The following is a 21,406-nucleotide window of genomic DNA, read 5'->3' as shown; positions in this document are numbered from 1 at the left end:
TCCTCTGTCCTTGGGATTCTTCAGGCAAGAGAACTGGAGTGGGTTGCCATTGCCTTCTCCAATCCTCTACATAGAAAACCCTAAAGACACCACCAGAAAATTACTAGAGCCAATCAATGAATAAAGTTGCAGGATACAAAATTAATACACAGAAATCCCTTGCATTCCTGTACACTAACAATGAGAAAACAGAAAGAGAAATTAAAGAAACAAAAAGAATAAAATACATAGGAATAAATTTACCTAAACAAACAAAAGACCTATATATAGAAAACTATAAAACACTGATGAAAGAAATCAAGTGAGTGAGTGAAGTCATTCAGTCATGTCTGACTCTCTGTGACCCCATGGACTGTAGCCCACCAAGCTCCTCTGTCCATGGGATTCTCCAGGCAACAATACTGGAGTGGGTTGCCATTTCCTTCTCCAGGGTATCTTCCCAACCCAGGGATCGAACCCAGGTCTCCTGCATTGCAGGCAGACACTTTATCCTCTGAGCCACCAGGAAAGCCGAAAGAAATCAAAGATGACACAAACAGACAGATAAGTATACTGTGTTCATGAATCAGAAGAATCAGTATAGTGAAAATGAATATACTATCCAAAGTAATCTATAGATCAATGCAATCCCTATCAAGCTACCAAAGGTATTTTTCACAGAATTAGAACAAATAATTCCACAATTTGTATGGAAACACAAAAAACCTCAAATAGCCAAAGCAATCTTGAGAAAGAAGAATGGAACCGGAGGAGTCAACCTTCCTGACTCTAGACTATACTACAGTCATCAAGACAGTACGGTACTGGCACAAAGACAGAAATATAGTTCAATGGAACAAAACAGAAAGCCCAGAGATGAATCCACGCACCTATGGACACCTTATCTTTGATAAAAGAGGCAAAAATATACAACCAAGAAAAGACAATCTAACAAGTGATGCTGGGAAAACTGGTGAACCACCTGTAGAAGAATGAATATAAAAATAAACTCAAAATGGATTAAAGATATAAATATAAGACCAGAAACTATAAAATTCTGATGAAAAGGTAGGCAGAACACTCACTTGCTTGCTCAGAAATCACAGCAGGATCCTCTATGACCCACCTCGCCCCCCAGAGTAATGGAAATAAAAGCAAAAATAAACAAATGGGACCTAATTAAACTTAAAAGCTTTTGCATAACGAAGGAAACTATAAGCAAGGTGAAAAGACAACCTTCAGAATGAGAGAAAATAATAGTAAATGAAACAACTGACAAAGAATTAATCTCAAAAATATACAAGCAGCTCATGCAGCTCAATACCAGAAAAATAAATGACCCAATCAAAACATAGGCCAAAGAACTAAACAGACATTTCTCCAAAGAAGACATACAGATGGCTAACAAACATACGAAAAGATGCTCAACATCACTCATTATCAGAGAAATGCAAATCAAAATCACAGTAAGGTACCATTTCACACCAGCCAGAAAGGCTGCTATCAAAAAAGTCTACAAACAATAAATGCTGGAGAGGGTGTGGAGAAAAGGGAACCCGATTACACTGTTGGTGGGAATGCAAACTAGTACAGCCACTATGGAGAACACTGTGGAGAATCCTTAAAAACCTGGAAATAGAACTGCCTTATGACCCAGCAATCCCACTGCTAGGCATACACACTGAAGAAACCAGAATTGAAGGAGACACGTGTAGCCCAATGTTCATCACAGCACTGTTTATAATAGCCAGGACATGGAGGCAACCTAGATGTCCATTGGCAGATGAATGGATAAGAAAGCTGTGGTACATATACACAAAGGAATATTACTCAGCTATTAAAAAGAACACATTTGAGTCAGTTCTAATGAGGTGGATGAAACTGGAGCATATTATACAGAGTGAGGTAAGCCAGAAAGAAAAACACCAATATAGTGTGCTGCTGCTAAGTCGCTTCAGTCATGTCCGACTCTGTGCGACCCCACAGACAGTGCTGTGATGAACATTGGGCTACACGTGTCTCCTCCAATTCTGATTTCTTCAGTGTGTATGCCCACCGTCCCTGGGATCCTCCAGGCAAGAACACTGGAGTGGGTTGCCATTTCCTTCTCCAATGCATGAAAGTGAAAAGTGAAAGTGAAGTCGCTCAGCAGTGTCGGACTCTTTGTGACCCCATGGACTGCAGCCCACCAGGCTCCTCTGTCCATGGGATTTTCTAGGCAAGAGTACTGGAGTGGGGTGCCATTGCCTTGTGCACAGTATATTAATGCATATTTATGAACTTTAGAAAGATGGTAATGACAAACCTAAGTGCAAGACAGCAAAAGAAACACAGATATAAAGAATAGACTTTTGGACTCTGGGAGACGGTGAGGGCAGGATGATTTGAGAGAAGAGCACTGAAACATGTATATTACCATATATGAAGCAGATGACCAGTCCAAGTTTGATGCATGAAACAGGGCCCTCAAAGCCAGTGCGCTGGGACAACCCAGAGGGATGGGATGGGGAGGAAAGCGGGGGGGGTCTTCGGAGCGGGGGACACATGTACACCCGTGGCTGATTCATGTCAATGCATGGCAAAAACCACCACAATATTGTCAAGTAACTAGCCTCCAATTAAAATAAATTATTTTTTAAAAAAGGAAATAGGAAGCTGGGGTTTTAAATGATGAAGAAAGACGGGCAACTATAATTCAGATGAGGTTTTATTTATTAAATCTTCATAATGAGGACGAGAGATAAAAAGTGGGAGAAGAAAAAATTATAGAAGAAAAACTGTAGATTATATGGAGGAGAGAAGATGTTTTACGTTCTTTACAACCCTATGCTTCTCCTATCAATGAATATGCCCTGATCTGTCCTGGGAAAAATAAGGAAAGGGGAAAAATAGGAGGGAAGTTTGCAGAAGATCTCAGCAACGGTGAGGAGAAAAGACAGAAAGAGACCCAAACCCTCCCCAAACGCTGGGTGTTGTAACCACTGACTCAAGCCCTACGGGTTACGAGAGAAATGCTGCTTTGTAAATGATGCCTAAGAAATTTTTAAAGAAATACATTTCTGTTTCCTGTCAATCATGTCAGTTGTCTGACTGACTTCATACATGGCCTCTACTTGAAATGTCCCAACGTAGCTCAGTATATTGTTGCCCAAATCAATCACTACTGTGAAACTGTGATAAAAATCAACAGCCAGTATCAATTTTTCTCTAAAAAATACACGCATTTACCAGCTTTAAAGAAAGTGTTCTCATTCATAGTATCTGTGGCTTCTTTATAGCTGAGGTTGTTTTTGTTCAGCTGCTCAGTCGTGTCTGACTCTTTGGGACCCCATGGACTGCAGCACGCCAGGCTTCCCTGCCCCTCACTATCTCCCAAAGTTTGCCCAAGGGGCTTCTTTATAGAGGAGACTTCAGATGACCACATTTTTCCTTCCCACACTTAAACAAGGTCTGAAAGTCAATTATAGAAGTTAAGAATTTCTGCCTTAAAACATAACTGTACCTAGTTATTTTCATCCTGTCTGTTTATTCCAGTTCATATTTATTTCTAACAGTACAAAGGTACAATCATGAATGATAAAAGAAATTTTACAAAATCGCTTAGTTGTTATACTAGACAAGTCTACCTGTCACTTGAGTTGCTCTTCAATATAATTTTCGATTTTATCCCCGAAGAAAGTCTTAACATTAGACTTAATTTCCATTGCCTGACAAAACAGATTCGGAGATGGGAAGCACCTTCCTCAAGGTCCCACTGCTTGTATGCAGCAGATTTTCACTTTCAGCCTAAAATATTTTTTCCTCGTCTGTTTATCTTATTGAGATATAATCCACATAGCACAAAATTCACACTTTCATGGATTACAAGTCAGTGCTTTTTAGCACATTCACAAATGCATGTAACCATCTCATCTACTTTCAGAAAATTTCCATCATTTCGCTAAAGAAACCCCATATCCATTCAGAGTTACTTCCCATCTTCCCCTCACCCCGCTCATCCAACTACTAATGTACCTTCTGTCTTGATGCATTTGCTAATTCCAGGCATTTCATTATATTCAGTAATACTTTATGTGGCCTCCTGTGTCTGACTTTCTTCACTTAGCATAATGTTTTTAAGTCTCACCTTGTTTATAGTAAGTGTCAGTCTTTAGGACATACTTTAGATAGTAAGAAATCATTAGTTTTATACTTAAGACAGAAAACAGTGACTATTTGTATTAATGCTCTCATAGCTTAGTTGGTAAAGAATCCGCCTGCAATGCAGGAAACCTGGGTTTGATCCCTGGGTCAGGAAGATCCCCCAGAGAAGGGAAAGGCTCCCCACTCCAGGATTCTGGCCTGGAGAATTCCATGGACTATATAGTCCATGGGGTCACAAAGAGTCAGACATGACTGAGTGACTTCACTTCATTTGAAGTAATATTCCCTACTTGAGGAAATTTAGCCATGATGATAGTTACTGGAAATCTCTTGGTTTCTCATTAGACAGTTATTGGTTTAGTTAGAACTATGGAATGTACTTAAAAATACTATCATTGGTCTCATGAGGACAAACTGAATGAAGGACTGAAATGGTAATGTTTAAAAATCGCAGGGTTTTCATGCCTGACTTATTTACTGTCCACAAGTATCGTTCAGCAAACACGGACAGGCAGGCTGTAACTTCTGGCTGGGAGACAGGCTTAACGTTCACTGAAGGATGACAGGTGACTAGAGAGGATGGCCAAGGGAGAAGACTGAGTCCTCGCGAGTGAGGTCGACGGCTTTATGATCGGGGAGGAGGCACTCACAGCTTGCTGGGAAGGACCGGAAGGTCAGGGACGATCTCTTCATAAGGGTCCTCTTGGGCCAAGGTCTGAACACGGAGAGCCGCCTGCGTTTTTCCTTCCCAGGCAGACTCGGCCTTCAGCAGCATTTCCTCAATCAACTCCGACGCGGCGACGTCTGCAAGAAACCAAGAGGCGATCGGAGCCAGTGAGTGCTGACGTCACAGAAAACCACTCCCTTTCAGTGACCCTGCTACGCTTACCATGCTATGACTTATCAACACAAAGGAAAAAGCCAAAGGAAAAAGCTGAAAAGTCCACGGTGGGAATACAATGGCAGCATCACCACTTTAAAAGACCATTCCATGGTACATCAGTGAGTGGCATATTTAATTACAAATGAAAAGAACAAATATAATATTCATGGAGTGGTCACGGGTAAAATTCGAAATCACTGAGAAGCTGGGTTTGATAGAACTTAAAGTCGGTTTTCCTCCATGAGAATCTCCCATTATCCTGGTGCATGTGAGTCAAGAGAGGAAAACAGCTGAACCCTCCCAACAACTGGGCGCTTATAGAACATGCAGTGAGCATTCTCCAGGCATTCTGCTAAGTGGGCAGATGAACAAGTAAGTGCTCGGTTGCACCTTTAAAAAACACTGGGTCTGGCCTCTCTCCATAGCCTAGTTTTCACTTTCAATAAGAAATAAAAATAATCATATTTCCCTACAATTCACACATTAACAATGGCATCCGAACATTCTCGGGCAGCACTATAGATGTGCATTAATCAGATTTGCGCTTGTTAGCAACTGAAACTGAAAATCAACACATCCTGAAGAAAAAGTCATATTAGTAACAATTAGAAACATGGTGGTGGTCACAGCTGCTCCTTTGGACCCTCATGGCTAAACTGTGTAACCTCCCACGTCCATGAACTTGAGTTACATGGCTTTACAGGCTGGGTGAAGTAACTCAGCTACTGCAAGAAGATATTTAAGCCAGGATTTGATCATCGTTTGCTTTAGATTAAATCATTGCTGTGTAATGAGTAGGAGACAGCTCAGGGCCCTCATCTCGGGAGATTATTTCTGTACCAAGAAAGAGCACTATGTCAAACTGCTTTTATCCCCTAGATAACCCTTCACGTGTTCATTCCAAAGTCAAAGAACACAAAGTAGCAAGAACAGAATGCAGCAGTGACGGAATGGTATTTCTGTGCGCAGCTGAAATGGGTGTCTAGCTCACTGTTATCTAATTCCTCCCTCTTACAGTTGCGTGAGATGCCGTCTTTCCTGTGTCTACTTGAAGCTTCTCACTGCCTTGACCTCGTGTGTGTGAGAAGTATTTTCATGCAATCAGCAAGTGATTACTAAGAATCTGCTACGCCCCCATCACAATGCCCCCTGTGATCAACATGGCATGGAAAACGGATTACGCGGATGCTGGATGCTGCGTGAGCAATGCAGGCAATACTGTCTGAGACTCATCAGACACAAGGCCCGCAGCAGCCAGGGGCGAGTCTAGACCAGCAGGGAGTCACTCCCGGGGCTCCAGGACTGTCCCTGTCAATTGCCTTGGGCCTCTCTTTTTTGGCAAGTTGATGCTAGACCTGAAAGGTCAAAGTGTGACAGACAGGGGTCCCTGCAGTCTGAGGTCAATCATATACACTATTCTCCGGGAAAAAGGCCAGAATTACAATCCTGAAAAAATGTCACCTTCTGTTAGAACTAGAGTTAACAGAGGATGTGACTTGTATTTCCAATAAAAATGTTTGGAAAAGAATTGGGAAAAGCTACAAATTTCCATTTACTTTTTAAATATTTACCATCAAGCATATATTTTTGTAGATAATGGTAAGATTACTACCCTATCATTAATATTAACATGATTCTGAAGTTTGAAACTATTAAGCTACCTTACAGTTGTTAGTTAAGTCTTCAGTCTATTTTCAGCAAATAAGATGAATAAACATTAGACAATGATACTTAATTCCGATAAAATAAGAAATAGAGCATTCTGTCTTAACTTGGAGGTTTATCAGGTAATCATACTTTGCCTTGAGACTCCCAAGGCAATTGACATGAAATAAGAAAGTTCAGGCATGACAAGCTTTTAGGTCACTAGAGGAATAAAAATGAGAAGAATAAGTATATTTATGTTATTCAGATCAATTATTACCTTCAAATATTTTATATCATTTTGTTACTTTCACTGGATTTTTCTCTTTGTTACTTAGAACTTTTATTTTTTAATATAACAAAACAACTTACAGGTAGTAACATTATTGTCAACTTTTAAAAATTAGAAAATTAATGTAGCACTCAGGTTTTACAAGAGTGGCAGAAAGAACTCTAGAAAACTTCTAAAAGGTATTTATTAGAAAATAAGCAACATTAAGATTGTTAAAGTTTTAAATTAAGTTGGTAATACTAGTCTCTATTGCCTGCAGTATAAATATTTGTGCAGAAAGAAAAAAATACTATTACCATTTTAAAATACCCTAAGGAACAAGCGTGTATTTTAGAAAATCTATTTTAAAGTAAGCGACAGTGCAAGAATCACTGCCCAGAAAATTTGAAGCCTCAAAAGCACACTGCAGTGAAGAACAATGCAACGATCCCTGTGAGCGCTAAGTGTCCTCTAATAGATCCCGTAACGGAGCAGAGAGCAGGAGTCAGTGACACGCGCTTGGCTGGCGTGCGGGGCGCGTTTCACAGAGCGTCCCAGGAGACGCCGGCTCACGCCGTAGCTGGGGCGGTACGGGCCAGCCACTCCAGGACGACGGCAAGCGGCCCGGTATGACGTTCATGGCTTACCCGAAGCCTTCTCCTCATGGCAGTTCAGGAGGTGTGGGTTTGCCTGATGCATCAGAAGAAGCTTCACCAGGTTCGCCTGAAACAGGAAAGGTAACTGATGTGGTAACAATTACGCTGGATGCTCAGGATTCAGTGCCAAAGCGTCCACAGCCACCATCCTCCAGGGGCGCAGACCGAAGCGGGATGGGATGCGTGACCTGCTGCCCCAAAGGTTTCTGACTCTCCGCTCCCAGACCTTACTCATTTTTTTCAAAAAAATGACATTCAAACTGTTTCATCAATTAACACATTCAAATAAAATATTATTCATCAAATAAGAATTAAATCATTGAGGATTTGAAAAGGTTCACTTAACATCTCCCAGGTTTATTTTAGGGCATTGTTTGGGAGGGATGGGGCTTCCCTGATGGCTCAGCAATAAGGAATCCACCTCTAATGCAGGACAAACTGGAGATGTGAGTTCTATCCCTGGGTCAGGAAGTTCCCTTAGAGAAGGAAATGACAACACAATCCAGTATTCTTGCCTAGAAAATCCCATGGACAGAGTTGCCTGGCAGAATACAGTCCATGGGGTGGCAAAGAGTTGGAAATAACTAAAGTGACTTAGCACACACGCACACACACACACACACACACACACACACACACACACACGGGAGGGTTTATACGTTATAGTGTGCTTTGTTTTGGAGAAGGAAGTGGCAACTCACTTCATTATCACTGCCTGGGAAATTCCATGGACAAAGGAGTCTGGTGGGCTACAGTCTACGGAGTCACAAAAAAGAGTTACACATGACTTAGCCACTAAACAAGTGCTTTGTTTTAGCAATTCCTGAAAGTCACACTTCTCATTTCTCTCCATCTGTTACAGCACCAGGGCTGAACAGGAACCTAAGGTCCCACCGGACAATCAGAAGAACTTCATCTCAAGTTATCAGAATAAAGTACCTTGATGAGGGATTAATATTTTTTTAAGTTTATTATAAAACACATGATACATACAAAGAGTATATATAATGATAGGTACCACTGAGAGAGCAAATAACGAAGAGTCCCATGCACTCGAGTTTTTAAAATGTTATTCATGGTATTTCTGTGTGTTCTTCTCCCAAATTATCCCTGTTCCTACTTCCCGGAGTTGGCCACTGTCTTGAATTTTGTGTTACCGATTACCATGTTTACTTTAAAGACTTATTCCTTAGGTATGGGAGGACCCCTAATCAACATATCTCTTGGCTTCATCTGTTTTCGACATTTATAGAACGAGAGTCCTGATGTATGAATTCTTCTTCTTTTACTTTCAAGAATTAATACTGCATTTCTGAGCATCCCCGAGGTGATGGGTTTAACAACCCTTCATTCCTTTGCTTGGCTGCACAGAATTGCATTGTACAAACATATCACAACTTAGCCACCTTCCTCTTGGTGGACATTCAAGCCACAGCAATCATTCATCTATACTTACAAATAATGTTGTTATAAATACTCTAGTTTATATCTCTTGGTGTATGCCTTGTTCAAGACGGTGGTGGTGATAGGCTATGTGCAGAAATCTTCACTTGGCATTGGAGCCGTGAGCAAAGCGACTGTGCTCACCCCGAACTCCTCCCCCTTCTACAGAGAGATCCCCATAAACCAGCCCTGCCCACACCTCTCCGTCCTCTGATCAGAGAATAAAGCTTCCACACAGGGGACTATACTCAATATCCTGTAATAGACCATAGTGGAAAAGAATTCTAAAGTCAGTAAACACGGGCCACTGAATCACTTTGCTGTACATCGGACACTAACACAACACTGTAAATCAACTCTACTTAAATTAACAAAAAAGGAGAAGCTCCCCTTTGGTTCTGAACCCAGCTGCTCAACGCTGTTCTACTGCTGTGAGTGAAGTGGGCAGGTGGATCCTTTCTGGGGCCAGATTTGAAAGGGTCAGTAACAGCATCTCAAGAATATTCATCTCAATACATGAATATGGTGTACTGCCCCGTTTATTTAGATCTCCTTTAATTGTATTATATTGTTTCATATTTATATTAGATCGTTAAATAGTTTCTAATATATAAATCTTATGCATCTTTTGAAAAAAGATTTCTATATATTTTATGCTTTTAATGAAATGCTGTGAACAATTTGATGGTTCCAGTTTTTTTTTTTTTTTAATTTTGGGAGATTCCTTTGGAATTTGTATTCTTTCTTTTCCTAACTTTGTCCTTCCATTTCGTGGTTTATTATATTGATTAGAAGGGGGCTGGCTTTCTGGTCTGTGGCTTTGTTGTTTTTGCAACGCTTGCAGGTCATTCTCCACCCATGCAAGCACTCTGTCCAAACATTCCTGAGTATTTCCCCACCCACCACTCACTGACCTTGTTAGTGCCCTCATTAGGGACTGAACTACATTCCAGATGGTCTGCCCCCTCGCTAGCTTTCCCACAGGCCCATCCCAAATCAGGGTCTGGCTTCACAGAACATAAAATAGAGCAGTAACCCTTAAATCATGCTACAGCAGACTGCTTCTATTTAGGGTTTATTTTTATCTCCAAATATACACAGTTTACTAAAGATACGGATGTTCTCTTGAGATCTGAAAAGATATGATGCATAGAGCAGGGTCCCGGGACATTAGAGTGGGTTAGGAAAGAGTTTGGTTTTCTATTAACAATGAGAGAGATTTGCTTGCTTTTCAACCATAAGAGAGGAAGGGAGGTTGGGAGGAAAGGCTGGGGGGCGGAGAGAACAGAGTGGAGTGGGAGAGGAAGGGAAAGCGGCAGAGAAGAACAGGAGAACGGAAAGGCAGGAACGCAAAGCCAAGAGCTGAGTAAGGTCACCCTTGATTTTCACAACTTGGAAAAAACGGCAGCACCCAAAGGCTTTTACGTCTCGGCAGAAACGTCAGATTGTCGGAGAGTCTAACAATCACTCTGCATTTTCTAAATTCAATTCACTCTTCACGGCACTCCGGAGAGAAAACAACCTCCCTCCCTCCACAGCTTCCCCTGTACCTGCAGAGAGCATTTAAGTCGTCAAAGCAAATGGGTTCCTACATGAAAATCTTTAACAACAAAAAGCACTTCCATTTTATTTCAGGCCTGTAAAAACAAACATTCGTTTGTGGAATGAAGAAGCTTCTCTCGCTTGGGGAATTCCATTCCTTTTTTTTTTTTTTGGAAGTCAGTAATTCCCGAGCGCTTCCACTTGGAAATCAACGAGGCATGTTCCAGAACTAAATTAAGCAGGCCAGTGGTGATTTCACTTTCAGAGTAGTTTGGAACATGTGTCTTAACCTCAGAAAAGATCTTGGCGGTAAACGACTTCAAGTAGTAAAGCGTGGACCAAACAAGGATGTACCTTCACTATTACAGGAGCTTTGTAATCACCAAAATGATCAAAGGGCAGTAAGGTGACCGACATTCTGGGTGCGTGTGCCTGAGTGTGTGTGTGTGTGTGTGTGTGTAAGGAGGCTCTATGTGGCTGATAGAAAATGTGTTTAAGCTGAAATTTAATTCACACTGGCTATGGACTTTACTCATTTCTCAGATAATCATATTTTAGTTTGGATAAATTCACCAAAATTAATTCCTTGATGGTCATTTTAAGTGACTTCTTTAAAAAGTAAAAAAATAAAATCAGTGTTCAGAGACAGCCAAATTCCTAGTTCAGAAGCTAAAAGAGATTGTTTCACTTAATAAAAAGAAATTATAATGTTAAGATCTCTGGGAATTCAGAATGTATATATACCCTCCACTCAGTGGCTCACACGCTACATCTTCCCGAGTAAACGTGTCTTAACTCAGGACCATCTGGAAACCGCCAGGTGTACAGACTCCTCGACAGCCTCTTTGGACTGCTAGCATGTTCCGCCCTTCGTGGCGCTCCCCCTCCATCCTGTGCGCTTCCTCTGGCTCGGCCGGTGAAAATCTCTACGCCCAGCCCCGCCTGCACGTGCCCAGCTGTCCCCTGGATCTCCACCCGAGCGTGTCTCCCGTCGGCCCAGGGGTCTCGTGGTGTGTGCTCACCCACCCTTTCTACACATGTGTTCAGTGGCGCACGGACAGACAAGAGTCTGCACAACTAGAACGTTCCGTGACTCTCGTTAATAAGTACTGAGGGTTCTGTGCCAGCCCTCTGCAGACAAGAAACCTGCATTGCTCCCAGTTCTCCCAGGCTGGAGAGCGGTAAGGACAAATGCTAGAGACGTTTCTAACACAGGCTCACTGATGCGACGGGATGGATGCAGGTGCTAGGTAGGGCGCCTGAGGGGGAATCTCACCGGACCCAGAAAGGCAGGAAAGACAGTGAAGTGACCACTCCGAGCCACGCTGCAGGGCAGGGAAGGGTGAACCAGTCAACACCTCTGAGAAAAGCAAAGAACATGCAAAGGATGAGCACGCTGGCCTGTTCCAGAAATTAAAAGTTCAGTCTCACTGCATCCTCCCCTGGCGGGGGAATAGGAAAAATCATGAAGGAGAGTTAAGCAGAACTCCTGGCACGTGGGACTCAGGAACTGTGTTACGGAATAGGCATTTCATGTCACCGGCCATGGAAAGGCGGTGCGGTGAACACTTTGTTTGTGTGTCCATCCAGAAATCTCACTGTGGCCCCACTGCTGAGGGTGCAGCGGCTGAGAACCAGGGCACTCTGCTAGGAGGCTGATGGGTTAATCCGAACACCACGATGCGGATCACGGGGCGATGGCAGACCCCGAGGATGCACGGATTGGTCGGCCACGGCGGCAACTCAGGCAGCTCGAAGCTATTCACCAGGGAGGAGTCTGTGGGCGCAGTGGTTTCCCAGTTACAAGACAGGCAGGAAAATGACCACGCCCAGGTTTGTGATAAAAAAGCGATGAAACACAGAAGGAGTAACAGGCCCGGGGCCGGAAAAGGTGAAGCTGAGGACAGGTTGACAGAGATAACCCACTGGGTGGGGGTCCTCATGCGTTGGGAGACTCAAGAGAAGGCTTTGGGGGCCATGATCATGGCGAGTATTTGGAGCTGCAAGCGTGAGGTTCTCTGAAGACATGGACACGCTGAGAAGACAGGGAACCTAGGATGGACCGATGTTTGATGCTCAGAGTGGTAGGAGGAAGACCAGAGAGCGTTTTTCAGTTTTTTCCAATGGAAAAATAAATACCTAAAGGGAAAAAAACTCTGAATATGTCTCAGTTCTTATGTAATTGGGTAAAATGTATTTGAGAATACAAATAACTCCTTTGACCATCAAGATACTCAGATGTGTGATACAAATAATTTTGAAGGGAAGGAGATTTGATCTAACATTTGTCTGATTATTTTATCCTTTGTTTCAGGATTGCCAATCTGATTATAAACACTAAAAATATATATAAAGCTAGAAGCAAATTCCATTTTATGTGCAAATCATAAAAATTGTAAAATCAAAGGACTTATTGCTAACATAACTTATTCAATTCTTAGTTTTAGACAAGAATAGGCATCTATTATTTTTCTCACTGGAAAAGTTAATATATTTATAAAGGCAAGATTTAAAATATGTATACATGTCAGTTATAAATCCTGGTACAGATGTCAACTATAAATATTTTTATAAATTATGGACTGCTTTCTTCATATTTGTAAGTCATTTATAAGAAACTAAAGTTGCTATGAACATCTGTAAAAATATAATTAGTCTCTCCAAAATGTGAGGCTTTCTAAAACATTTTTCCACTCAACTGAGATGTATTTATTTACTTCCTTAGAGAGTTATAAATCTCCTGTGCATATAAACTGATATCCAGATAATATCTCTTTTGAAAGTAATACTCATTCCCAAAATGAATATTAAATGGTATTTTTATGGGTGAACAAGTTTTTAAAATATCATACGGTTATTTTCTTGACAAAATAATTAAGATGCAATCTGCTCAGAATCCTCTATTAACATAAATCTCAGTTGTTTCTTGGATCTAAATCAAGGAAGAGTATTTTGGGTTTGGAGTTTTGTATTCTAATAGCAAAGCCCTGTTCTATGACTCAGGGCCAGCGCTCAGCTTTTGGTTCTGGGCTGATAGATCCGGCCATTCAGGTGCTTCAGTGACTCTGCTGGACACCAGGAAAGCCCACAGGGCAACGCAGACAAACTCTGCTATGCTGGGTCCTATCTTCTGGGGGCGACTCCATTTGCGTAGGTTTAATGGATTAAAACAGAAAAGACAGATGATCGTCAGAGCCTATCCTTAGTATCAAAGTGTTTAAGGATTTAGAAAACTCTGAATCAATGGTGAGTCACTTTCCAGAGATGCAGAGGATAATGGTGAGACGACTTTGTTTAAAATCCGCCTCATGCGCACACCATCAATGTACTTTTGGAGAACTTTGGGCTGCACGTCTGTGTGAAGCCAGCAGCTGGATCAGCTGACTTGGACACTGGCTCCCTGACTGTCTGATACATTTGCCTCCATGGTCCTCCCCACTCTTCTGAGCTACGTAACCAAAAGGGGATGGTTCTCACTGTTCGACGACCCTGGCTGGGGCCATGCTCTAGGGAGGGAGACTCGGTGAGTGTGGTCAGGCTCACACGGCCAACAAGGGCTGGCAGGTGCCCAGAACCAGTGAGAGGCCCTGGAAATCCTCAGCACAAAGCTGCTTTAATCCCTGAGATGTGCAGAATGACCTGCAAGTGTGTCAGGGTGTGGGGCAGTGTCTGAGAAACAGAAGGAGAAACAGGAATCCCCAAAAGGAGAAATATGTTTCATAAAAGTTGGGGTCAGATATTGTGCAGCTGGTTTGGGGGGGAAAATGCAGCAACTGTAAAGCATTTCTTAACTCATCTGTTGTCGCTGTCCAGTCGCTCAGTCATGCCTGCCTCTCTGCAGCCCCATGAACTGCAGCACGCCAGGCTTCCCTGTCTTTCAGCATCTCAGTAGGTGATGCCATCCAACCATCTCATCCTCCGTTGTTCTCTTCTCCCAACTTCAATCTACCCCAGCATCAAGGTCTTTTCTAATGAGCTGGCTCTTTGCATCAGGTGGCCAAACTATTGGAGCTTCAGCTTCAGCATCAGTCTCTCCAATGAATATCCAGGACTGATTTCCTTTAGGATTGACTGGTTGGATCTCCTTGCAGTCTGAGGGACTCTCAAGAGTCTTCTCCAACACCACAGTTCAAAAGCATCAATTCTTTGGCGCTCAGCCTTCTTTATGGTCCAACTCTCACATCCACATGTGAGTACTGGAAAAACCACAACTTTGACTATATGGACCTTTGTTGCAAAGTTATGTCTCTGTTTTATAATATGCTGTCTAGGTTTGTCATAGCTTTTCTTCCAAGGAGCAAGCGTCTTTGAATTTCATGGCTGCAGTCGCCATCTGCAGTGATTTTGGAGCTCAAGAAAATAAAGTCTGCCACTGTTTCCACTGTTTCCCCATCTATTTGCCATGAAGTGATGAGACTAGATGCCATGATCTTAGGTTTTTGAATGTTGAGGTTTAAGCCAGCTTTTTCACTCTCCTCTTTCATTTTCAAGAGGCTCTTTAGCTCAGCTTCACTTTCTGCCATAAGGGCGGTGTCACCTGCATATCTTTGGTTATTGATATTTCTTCCGGCAGCCTTGATTCCAGGTTGTGCTTCATCCAGCCTGGCATTTCACATGAACTACTTGGCATATAAGTTAAATAAGCAGGGTAACGATATACCACCTTGAGGTACTCCTTTCCCAATTTGGAACCAGTCCATTGTTCCATGTCTGATTCTAACTGTTGCTTTTTGACATGCAGGTTTCTCAGGAGGTAGGAAAGGTGGTTTTGTATTCCCACCTCTTTAAGAATTTTCCACAGTTTGTTGTGATCCACATGGTCAAAGGCTTTAGCATTGTCAATGAAGCAGAAGTAGATGTTTTTCTGAAATTCTCTTGCTCTTTCTATGATCCAACAGATGTTGGCAGTTTGATCTCTGGTTCCTCTGTCTTTTCTAAATCCAGCTTGAACATCTGGAAGTTCTCACTGTCATTACTCAGCTAGAGCCAGACATCCTGGAGTGTGAAGTCAAGTGGGCCTTAGGAAGCATCACTACAAACAAAGTTAGTGGAAGTGATGGAATTCCAGCTGAGCTATTTCTAATGCTAAAGGATGATGCTGTTAAAGTGCTGCACTCAATATGACAGCAAATTTGGAAAACTTGGCAGTGGCCACAAGATTGGGAAAGGTCCGTTTTCATTCCAATCCCAAAGAAAGGTAGCACTGAAGAATGTTCAAACTATTGCAAATTGCACTCGTTTTTCATGCTAGCTAAGTAATGCTCAAAATACTCTGAGTCAGGCTTCAACAGTATGTGAGCCAAGAACTTAATTCCTTTACCATTAATCATGAATAAATGGTGAGTGTTGGAAATGTAGCAAGTACAAGGGAAATACAGTAACAATAGCATTCATCTTAATTACTCTTCCTTTTGTAAACTACATGCAAATGTTGAATCATATTTCCCACATAAGTTCATGACTGTGTTTCTCTAGGCTAAGAGCATAGATCTAGAAAGGCTTTGGATCATAGATCAGGAAGGTTGTGGACTGTGACAGACAAGGGGGTGGAATCCTGATGTCCTCTGGCGCTCCCTGCCTGATTCATCCATGATTCTTCTGTGTCTTGACTTTTGTATGACAACAGTTCCAGGAAGTTTTGTGAACAAAGCAGCACTTGTGTTGGGCTTCTGTGTCTTACATTAAGCTCTGCTGCTGCTGCTGCTGCTGCTAAGTCGCGTCAGTCGTGTCCGACTCTGTGCGACCCCATAGACGGCAGCCCACCAGGCTCCCCCGTCCCTGGGATTCTCCAGGCAAGAACACTGGAGTGGGTTGCCATTTCCTTCTCCAGAAATAAGCATTTTTTTAAAAAAAAAAAACAGAAGCGGTTGTTTTAAAACAGACCAGCTCAGACTGATGTCTTACTGGTCCTCCCCACTAATTACAATAAACCCGGGAAAAAGCAAGCAATCCCTGAAGAACTCTGACGAGTGGAAGAAGGAAGATGGACTGGCTCAGCACCCGTGGAGGGGAGGAACCGCAGGGAGGCAGTGAGGTCTGTGTCCTCACACGCAGCAGAGAAGGGCACCTCTGGGCCCGGTGCTTCCAGCCCAACCCAGCAACGGAACTGGAGGGCAGGGACATGCTTCCCACATCTTTCAAACCATGTCTCCCTGACAATGTCAGGTGGAGCTGGCACCACGACCCTGCGAACCGTAAATGCCAGGGGAGGCACTCTGTATCCAATGAGATTGACCGCCCCCCTCCATGAGAGACAAGTGTGGCTAAGGAAGGGGTGCTTGTGAGCGGGGGCGGGGGGCACAATCAAAAGCCCCCAGCCCTGGAAGTTTGCTATCTCCATAGAGATTCTTCTACCCTACCCAGAGACATGGGCGGCTTGGCCCAAGGAAACACCTTCCATCCCTCCTGGGGCACCGAAAAGAAACTGGCAAGAACCCCAGGGACCCAGGTAAACCAAGCACACCAAAATAATACCTCGAAGGATCTGAAGATTAAACCATCACTGGACCCACATCCCACTCAAGTAGACCCAGAACCTGGATGCTAAAGCTGAACAGAGCTGCTGTTTGCTAAAATAGAAGATTTCCATAGGACCAAGATTCTCCTAACAAAACAGTCAAAATGTCCAAGAAACAACTAAAAGCCACTCATCCTAGTGAAATAAAAATCAGAAGAGTACATCTTGATTGATAAAAGACAACCAGTTGACACCATATATGAAGATGAAGATGCTGAAATTATTTGATGATGATTTTAATGCAAGCATCATAAGAATGCTTCAACAAGCAATTACAAATTCTCTTGAATTATAAAACAGAACACCTCTTCAAAGACACAGGAGTTAAAAGAAGGAACCAAATGGAAATCACAGAACTGAAAAATACCACAGCAAACAGAATACATCGACTCCTACCAAATATTTCATTTGACCTGCAGGCAAATAAAACAGAAAACAGATGCTGGGTTCTGATAAAACCATTTAAATGTCTAATAACTGATCAATAGTGACATGTCTTCAAAAAATTTTTTTTTCTTAAATCTAGTCCTGTTCCTCCAGAGTTGATAATCTTATGAAAGTGGTTAAGGGAACCAATCAGTTACTCTGAAATGATGCCTGACCCCAAATCTAAAAGTCCTGTCAGCCAAAGTGAAAAGCTGGGTCAAATGATGCATTCAAGTTTGCGCAGCGCTCTGCGACATTTCATCACTTTCCGATTTCGTTCCTTCTGGAAGCGATCTCCGACTACCTTGGGCACATTTTGATAATTCACTGACCATCACCTCTTCAGCACAAGCCAGTAAGTTGTGTCCAAGGAAACAGTACCAGCTTATAAGTCCTCTTCTCTATTTTCTACGGAACTTCTCCCCTCGCGCATCCTGGGATGCTTCTGTGCTCGGGTGGACTACTGTTAGATTGATGGTGTACTTTTGATGCCCCAGGACTCCTGTGATCTCGAGAGAACTGGAAAGCCGGAACTCTGAGGCCAATGCTTTTAGCTACCTCCAGCCTCAGCTCCTCAACACAGCCATTCACTTACACACACATGCTTGCTAGAAGCACAGACCTGGTGTTACTAACAGCATGATAAAAATGTTTATTGAATCAATGAATCTTTTTCTACAGGAATGTTGTCAAAGCAAACAGTGTTCCTATTAGTTTGGAAGCGGCATATCCTCAAGTAATATACTTTTCCTAACATGCCTGAGATGCAAATAATTTCAGTGTTTTCAACAACCGGATGATTCAACTTGTATGATACATATTCTACACATTGGCTAGTATCTAAGGGATTTAACTTACTATGAATTCAGTGAGTGACATAGTTTGCACTAAACTAATGCTTGGACATCAAGAAGTTTAGCTCAAATCTTCATATACATGTAACCTAAGTTATATTTTATACTATTAATACTAAGACTTTCCCTAACACAACATATTGTATATCTTTTAAAAAATCAACTTTAACATCAGCAAATTATTATGAATACTGCTGAATTACATTCACTCACATCAATTAAATAAAATTGAATTTCTTCTTCATGGTAAGTCATAACCTAGTGAGAAGTTAGTTTGTGCAATAGTAACTCAAGATATATTGAGGTGAGATGAAGTTGCTCAGTCGTGTCCGACTCTTTGCGACCACATGGACTATAGCCTACCAGGCTCCTATGTCCATGGGATTTTCCAGCAATAGTACTGGAGTGGATTGCCATTTCCTTCTCCAGGGGATCTTCCTGACCCAGGGATCGAACTTGGGTCTCCCGCATTATAGACAGACGCTTAACCATCTGAGCCACCAGGGAAGTCCCTAAGATATATTAGCTATAGATAATCAATTGAGAATCAATCAACTGAGAGTCAATTCAGAGAAAGAACTCTGCTATCATCCTTCATTTGTTACAATGAAATATAATTTATTAAGGAAAATAAAATATAAAATGTTATTTTGCTTTAAATCTACTAACTGCAGAAAACAAACACAATTATTATAGACTCAGGAAACCTGTACACTGAAAAGGACTATATAATGTTTAAAAAAATAGTATTAAGACCATTCTATAAAGACTGTTTCTGGTTTTGACTATTTCTTCAATGAGTCTGAGTACGTTATGCAGAGTGTTGAGGAATGGAGGTTATGAAAGCTCCTTTGGAAAGTAAAATTTTTCTTTCAACCAAAAGCATATCTTCTCAGTAAAACAACCCCATTAAAAGTCAAGGTACATCATGTCAGTCCACATTTTGAAAAAACTTAAATAGGAAATGATGCAATGGTCATACGACAGCTTTAATAATGACTTCAGGGCAGCTTTTACCTGGCCATACTTCGCTGCCAGGTGAAGCGGGGTCCAGTCCTGATCGTCTGCGGCATTGAGGTCCCCGCCGTGCTCCAGGAGGAGGGACACGACTTCCTTGTAGCCACTGGCGCAGGCCATGTGCAGCTGCGACAGAAACACACTCCGTCATTTACCGTGAAAGAGCAGGGACAGCCGGGCACTGCATTTGGTGGTTTGAAGAGATGCATTTAATGAAGTATCGGAGCTAAAATACAAAGACCTTTAAAAAAGAAGTTATATATGATTTTGTACAAGTGGACATCACTATTCTTCGGGGGAAAAAAAAGCTTATGAGCTAAATATTATTTACTGACTCTGACAACATGCATTTTTTTATGTAATTGTTTCCCTCTCCAGTGCTCCTTTCGACTACTATAATCTGAATACTTTCAAATACAAAATAAGTTTTTTAGGTACACTATCCCTTCTTTTTTTAAATTTATTTTTAATTGAAGGATAATCACTTTAGAGTGTTGTGTTGGTTTCTGCCATACATCAGCATGAATCAGCAACAGGTACATATACATCCCCTCCCTCTGGGACCCCCCTCCCACTTCTCACCCCAAATCTCCCCTCTGGTGTGTCACAGCACTGGTTTGAACTTCCTGAGAAATACAGCAAATTTCCACTGGCTACTTATTTTACATGTGGTAACGTATGTGATTCCACACTGCTCCCGCCATCTGTCCTGCGCTCTCCTTCCCACACTGTGATCACAAGTCTGTTTTCTATGTCTGCATCTCCAGCTCAGTTCAGTTCAGCCGCTCAGTCATGTCCAGCTTTGTATGACCCCATGGACTGCAGCACGCCAGGCTTCCTTGTCCGTCACCAACTCCTAGAGCTTGCTCAAACTCATGTCCATTGAATCAGTGATGCCATCCAACCATCTCATCCTCTGTCATCCCCTTCTCCTCCTGCCTTCAATCTTTCCCAGCATCAGGGGCTTTTCCAGTGAGTCAGCTCTTCACATCAGGTGGCCAAAGTATTGGAGCTTCAGCTTCAGTCCTGCCAATGAATATTCAGGACTGATCTCCTTCAGAATGGACTGGTTGGATCTCCTTGCAGTCCAAGGGACTCTCAAGAGTCTTCTCCAACATGACAGTTCAGAAGCATCAATTTTTTGGCACTCAGCTTTCTTTATAGTCCAACTCTCACATCCATACATGACTACTAGAAAAACCATAAGTTTGACTAGATGGATGTTTGTTGGTGAAGTAATGTCTCTGCTTTTTAATATGCTGTCTAGGTTGCTCATAGCTTTTCTACCAAGGAGCAAGTGTCTTTTATTTTTTTATTTTTTTTTTTTATTAAATTTTAAAATCTTTAATTCTTACATGTGTTCCCAAACATGAAACCCCCTCCCACCTCCCTCCCCATAACATCTCTGTGGGTGATCCCCATGCACCAGCCCCAAGCATGCTGTATCCTGCGTCAGACATAGACTGGCGATTCAATTCTTACATGATAGTATACATGATAGAATGCCATTCTCCCAAATCATCCCGCCCTCTCCCTCTCTCTCCGATTATACAGAGTGAAGTAAGCCAGAAAGAAAAACACCAATACAGTATACTAACACATATATATGGAATTTAGAAAGATGGCAATGACGACCCTGTATGCAAGACAGGAAAAAAGACACAGCTGTGTATAACGGACTTTTGGACGCAAGTGTCTTTTAATCTCATGGTTGCATTCACCATCTGCAGTGATTTTGAAGCCCCAAAGAATAAAGCCTCTCCATTGCTGACCTGCAAATGGGTTCATCAGTAACATCTTTTGAGATTGCATATATATATATATATATATATATATATATATATATATATATATAGTTGTAGTTATAAAGCATGTGTTATTTTTCTCTTTCTGACTTACTTCACTGTGTATAATAGGCTCTAGGTTCATCCACCTCATTAGAACTGACTCAAGTGTGTTCCTAAAAATGTTGAGTAATATTCCATTATATATATATATATATAATATATATATATATATATATATATATAT

General features: G+C 41.9%; 1 protein-coding gene across 1 annotated transcript in view; it reads right to left on the bottom strand.

Annotated features, from left to right (window-relative positions):
• Positions 1-21,406, bottom strand: part of MYO16 (myosin XVI) — a 397,000-nt gene that overhangs the window by 286,254 nt on the left and 89,340 nt on the right. The window contains exons 6-8 of the mRNA XM_068984571.1: positions 19,376-19,501; positions 7,568-7,643; positions 4,773-4,926 (exon numbers count right to left, since the gene is read on the bottom strand). Of these exons, the coding sequence (XP_068840672.1) occupies positions 4,773-4,926; positions 7,568-7,643; positions 19,376-19,501 (356 nt within the window). The remainder of the gene's footprint in view (positions 1-4,772; positions 4,927-7,567; positions 7,644-19,375; positions 19,502-21,406) is intronic.

This window comes from Capricornis sumatraensis, chromosome 12 (genome assembly GCF_032405125.1).
Source record: "Capricornis sumatraensis isolate serow.1 chromosome 12, serow.2, whole genome shotgun sequence".
Classification (NCBI taxonomy): Eukaryota; Metazoa; Chordata; class Mammalia; order Artiodactyla; family Bovidae; genus Capricornis; species Capricornis sumatraensis.
This window is presented reverse-complemented; position numbering and strand designations above follow the sequence as displayed.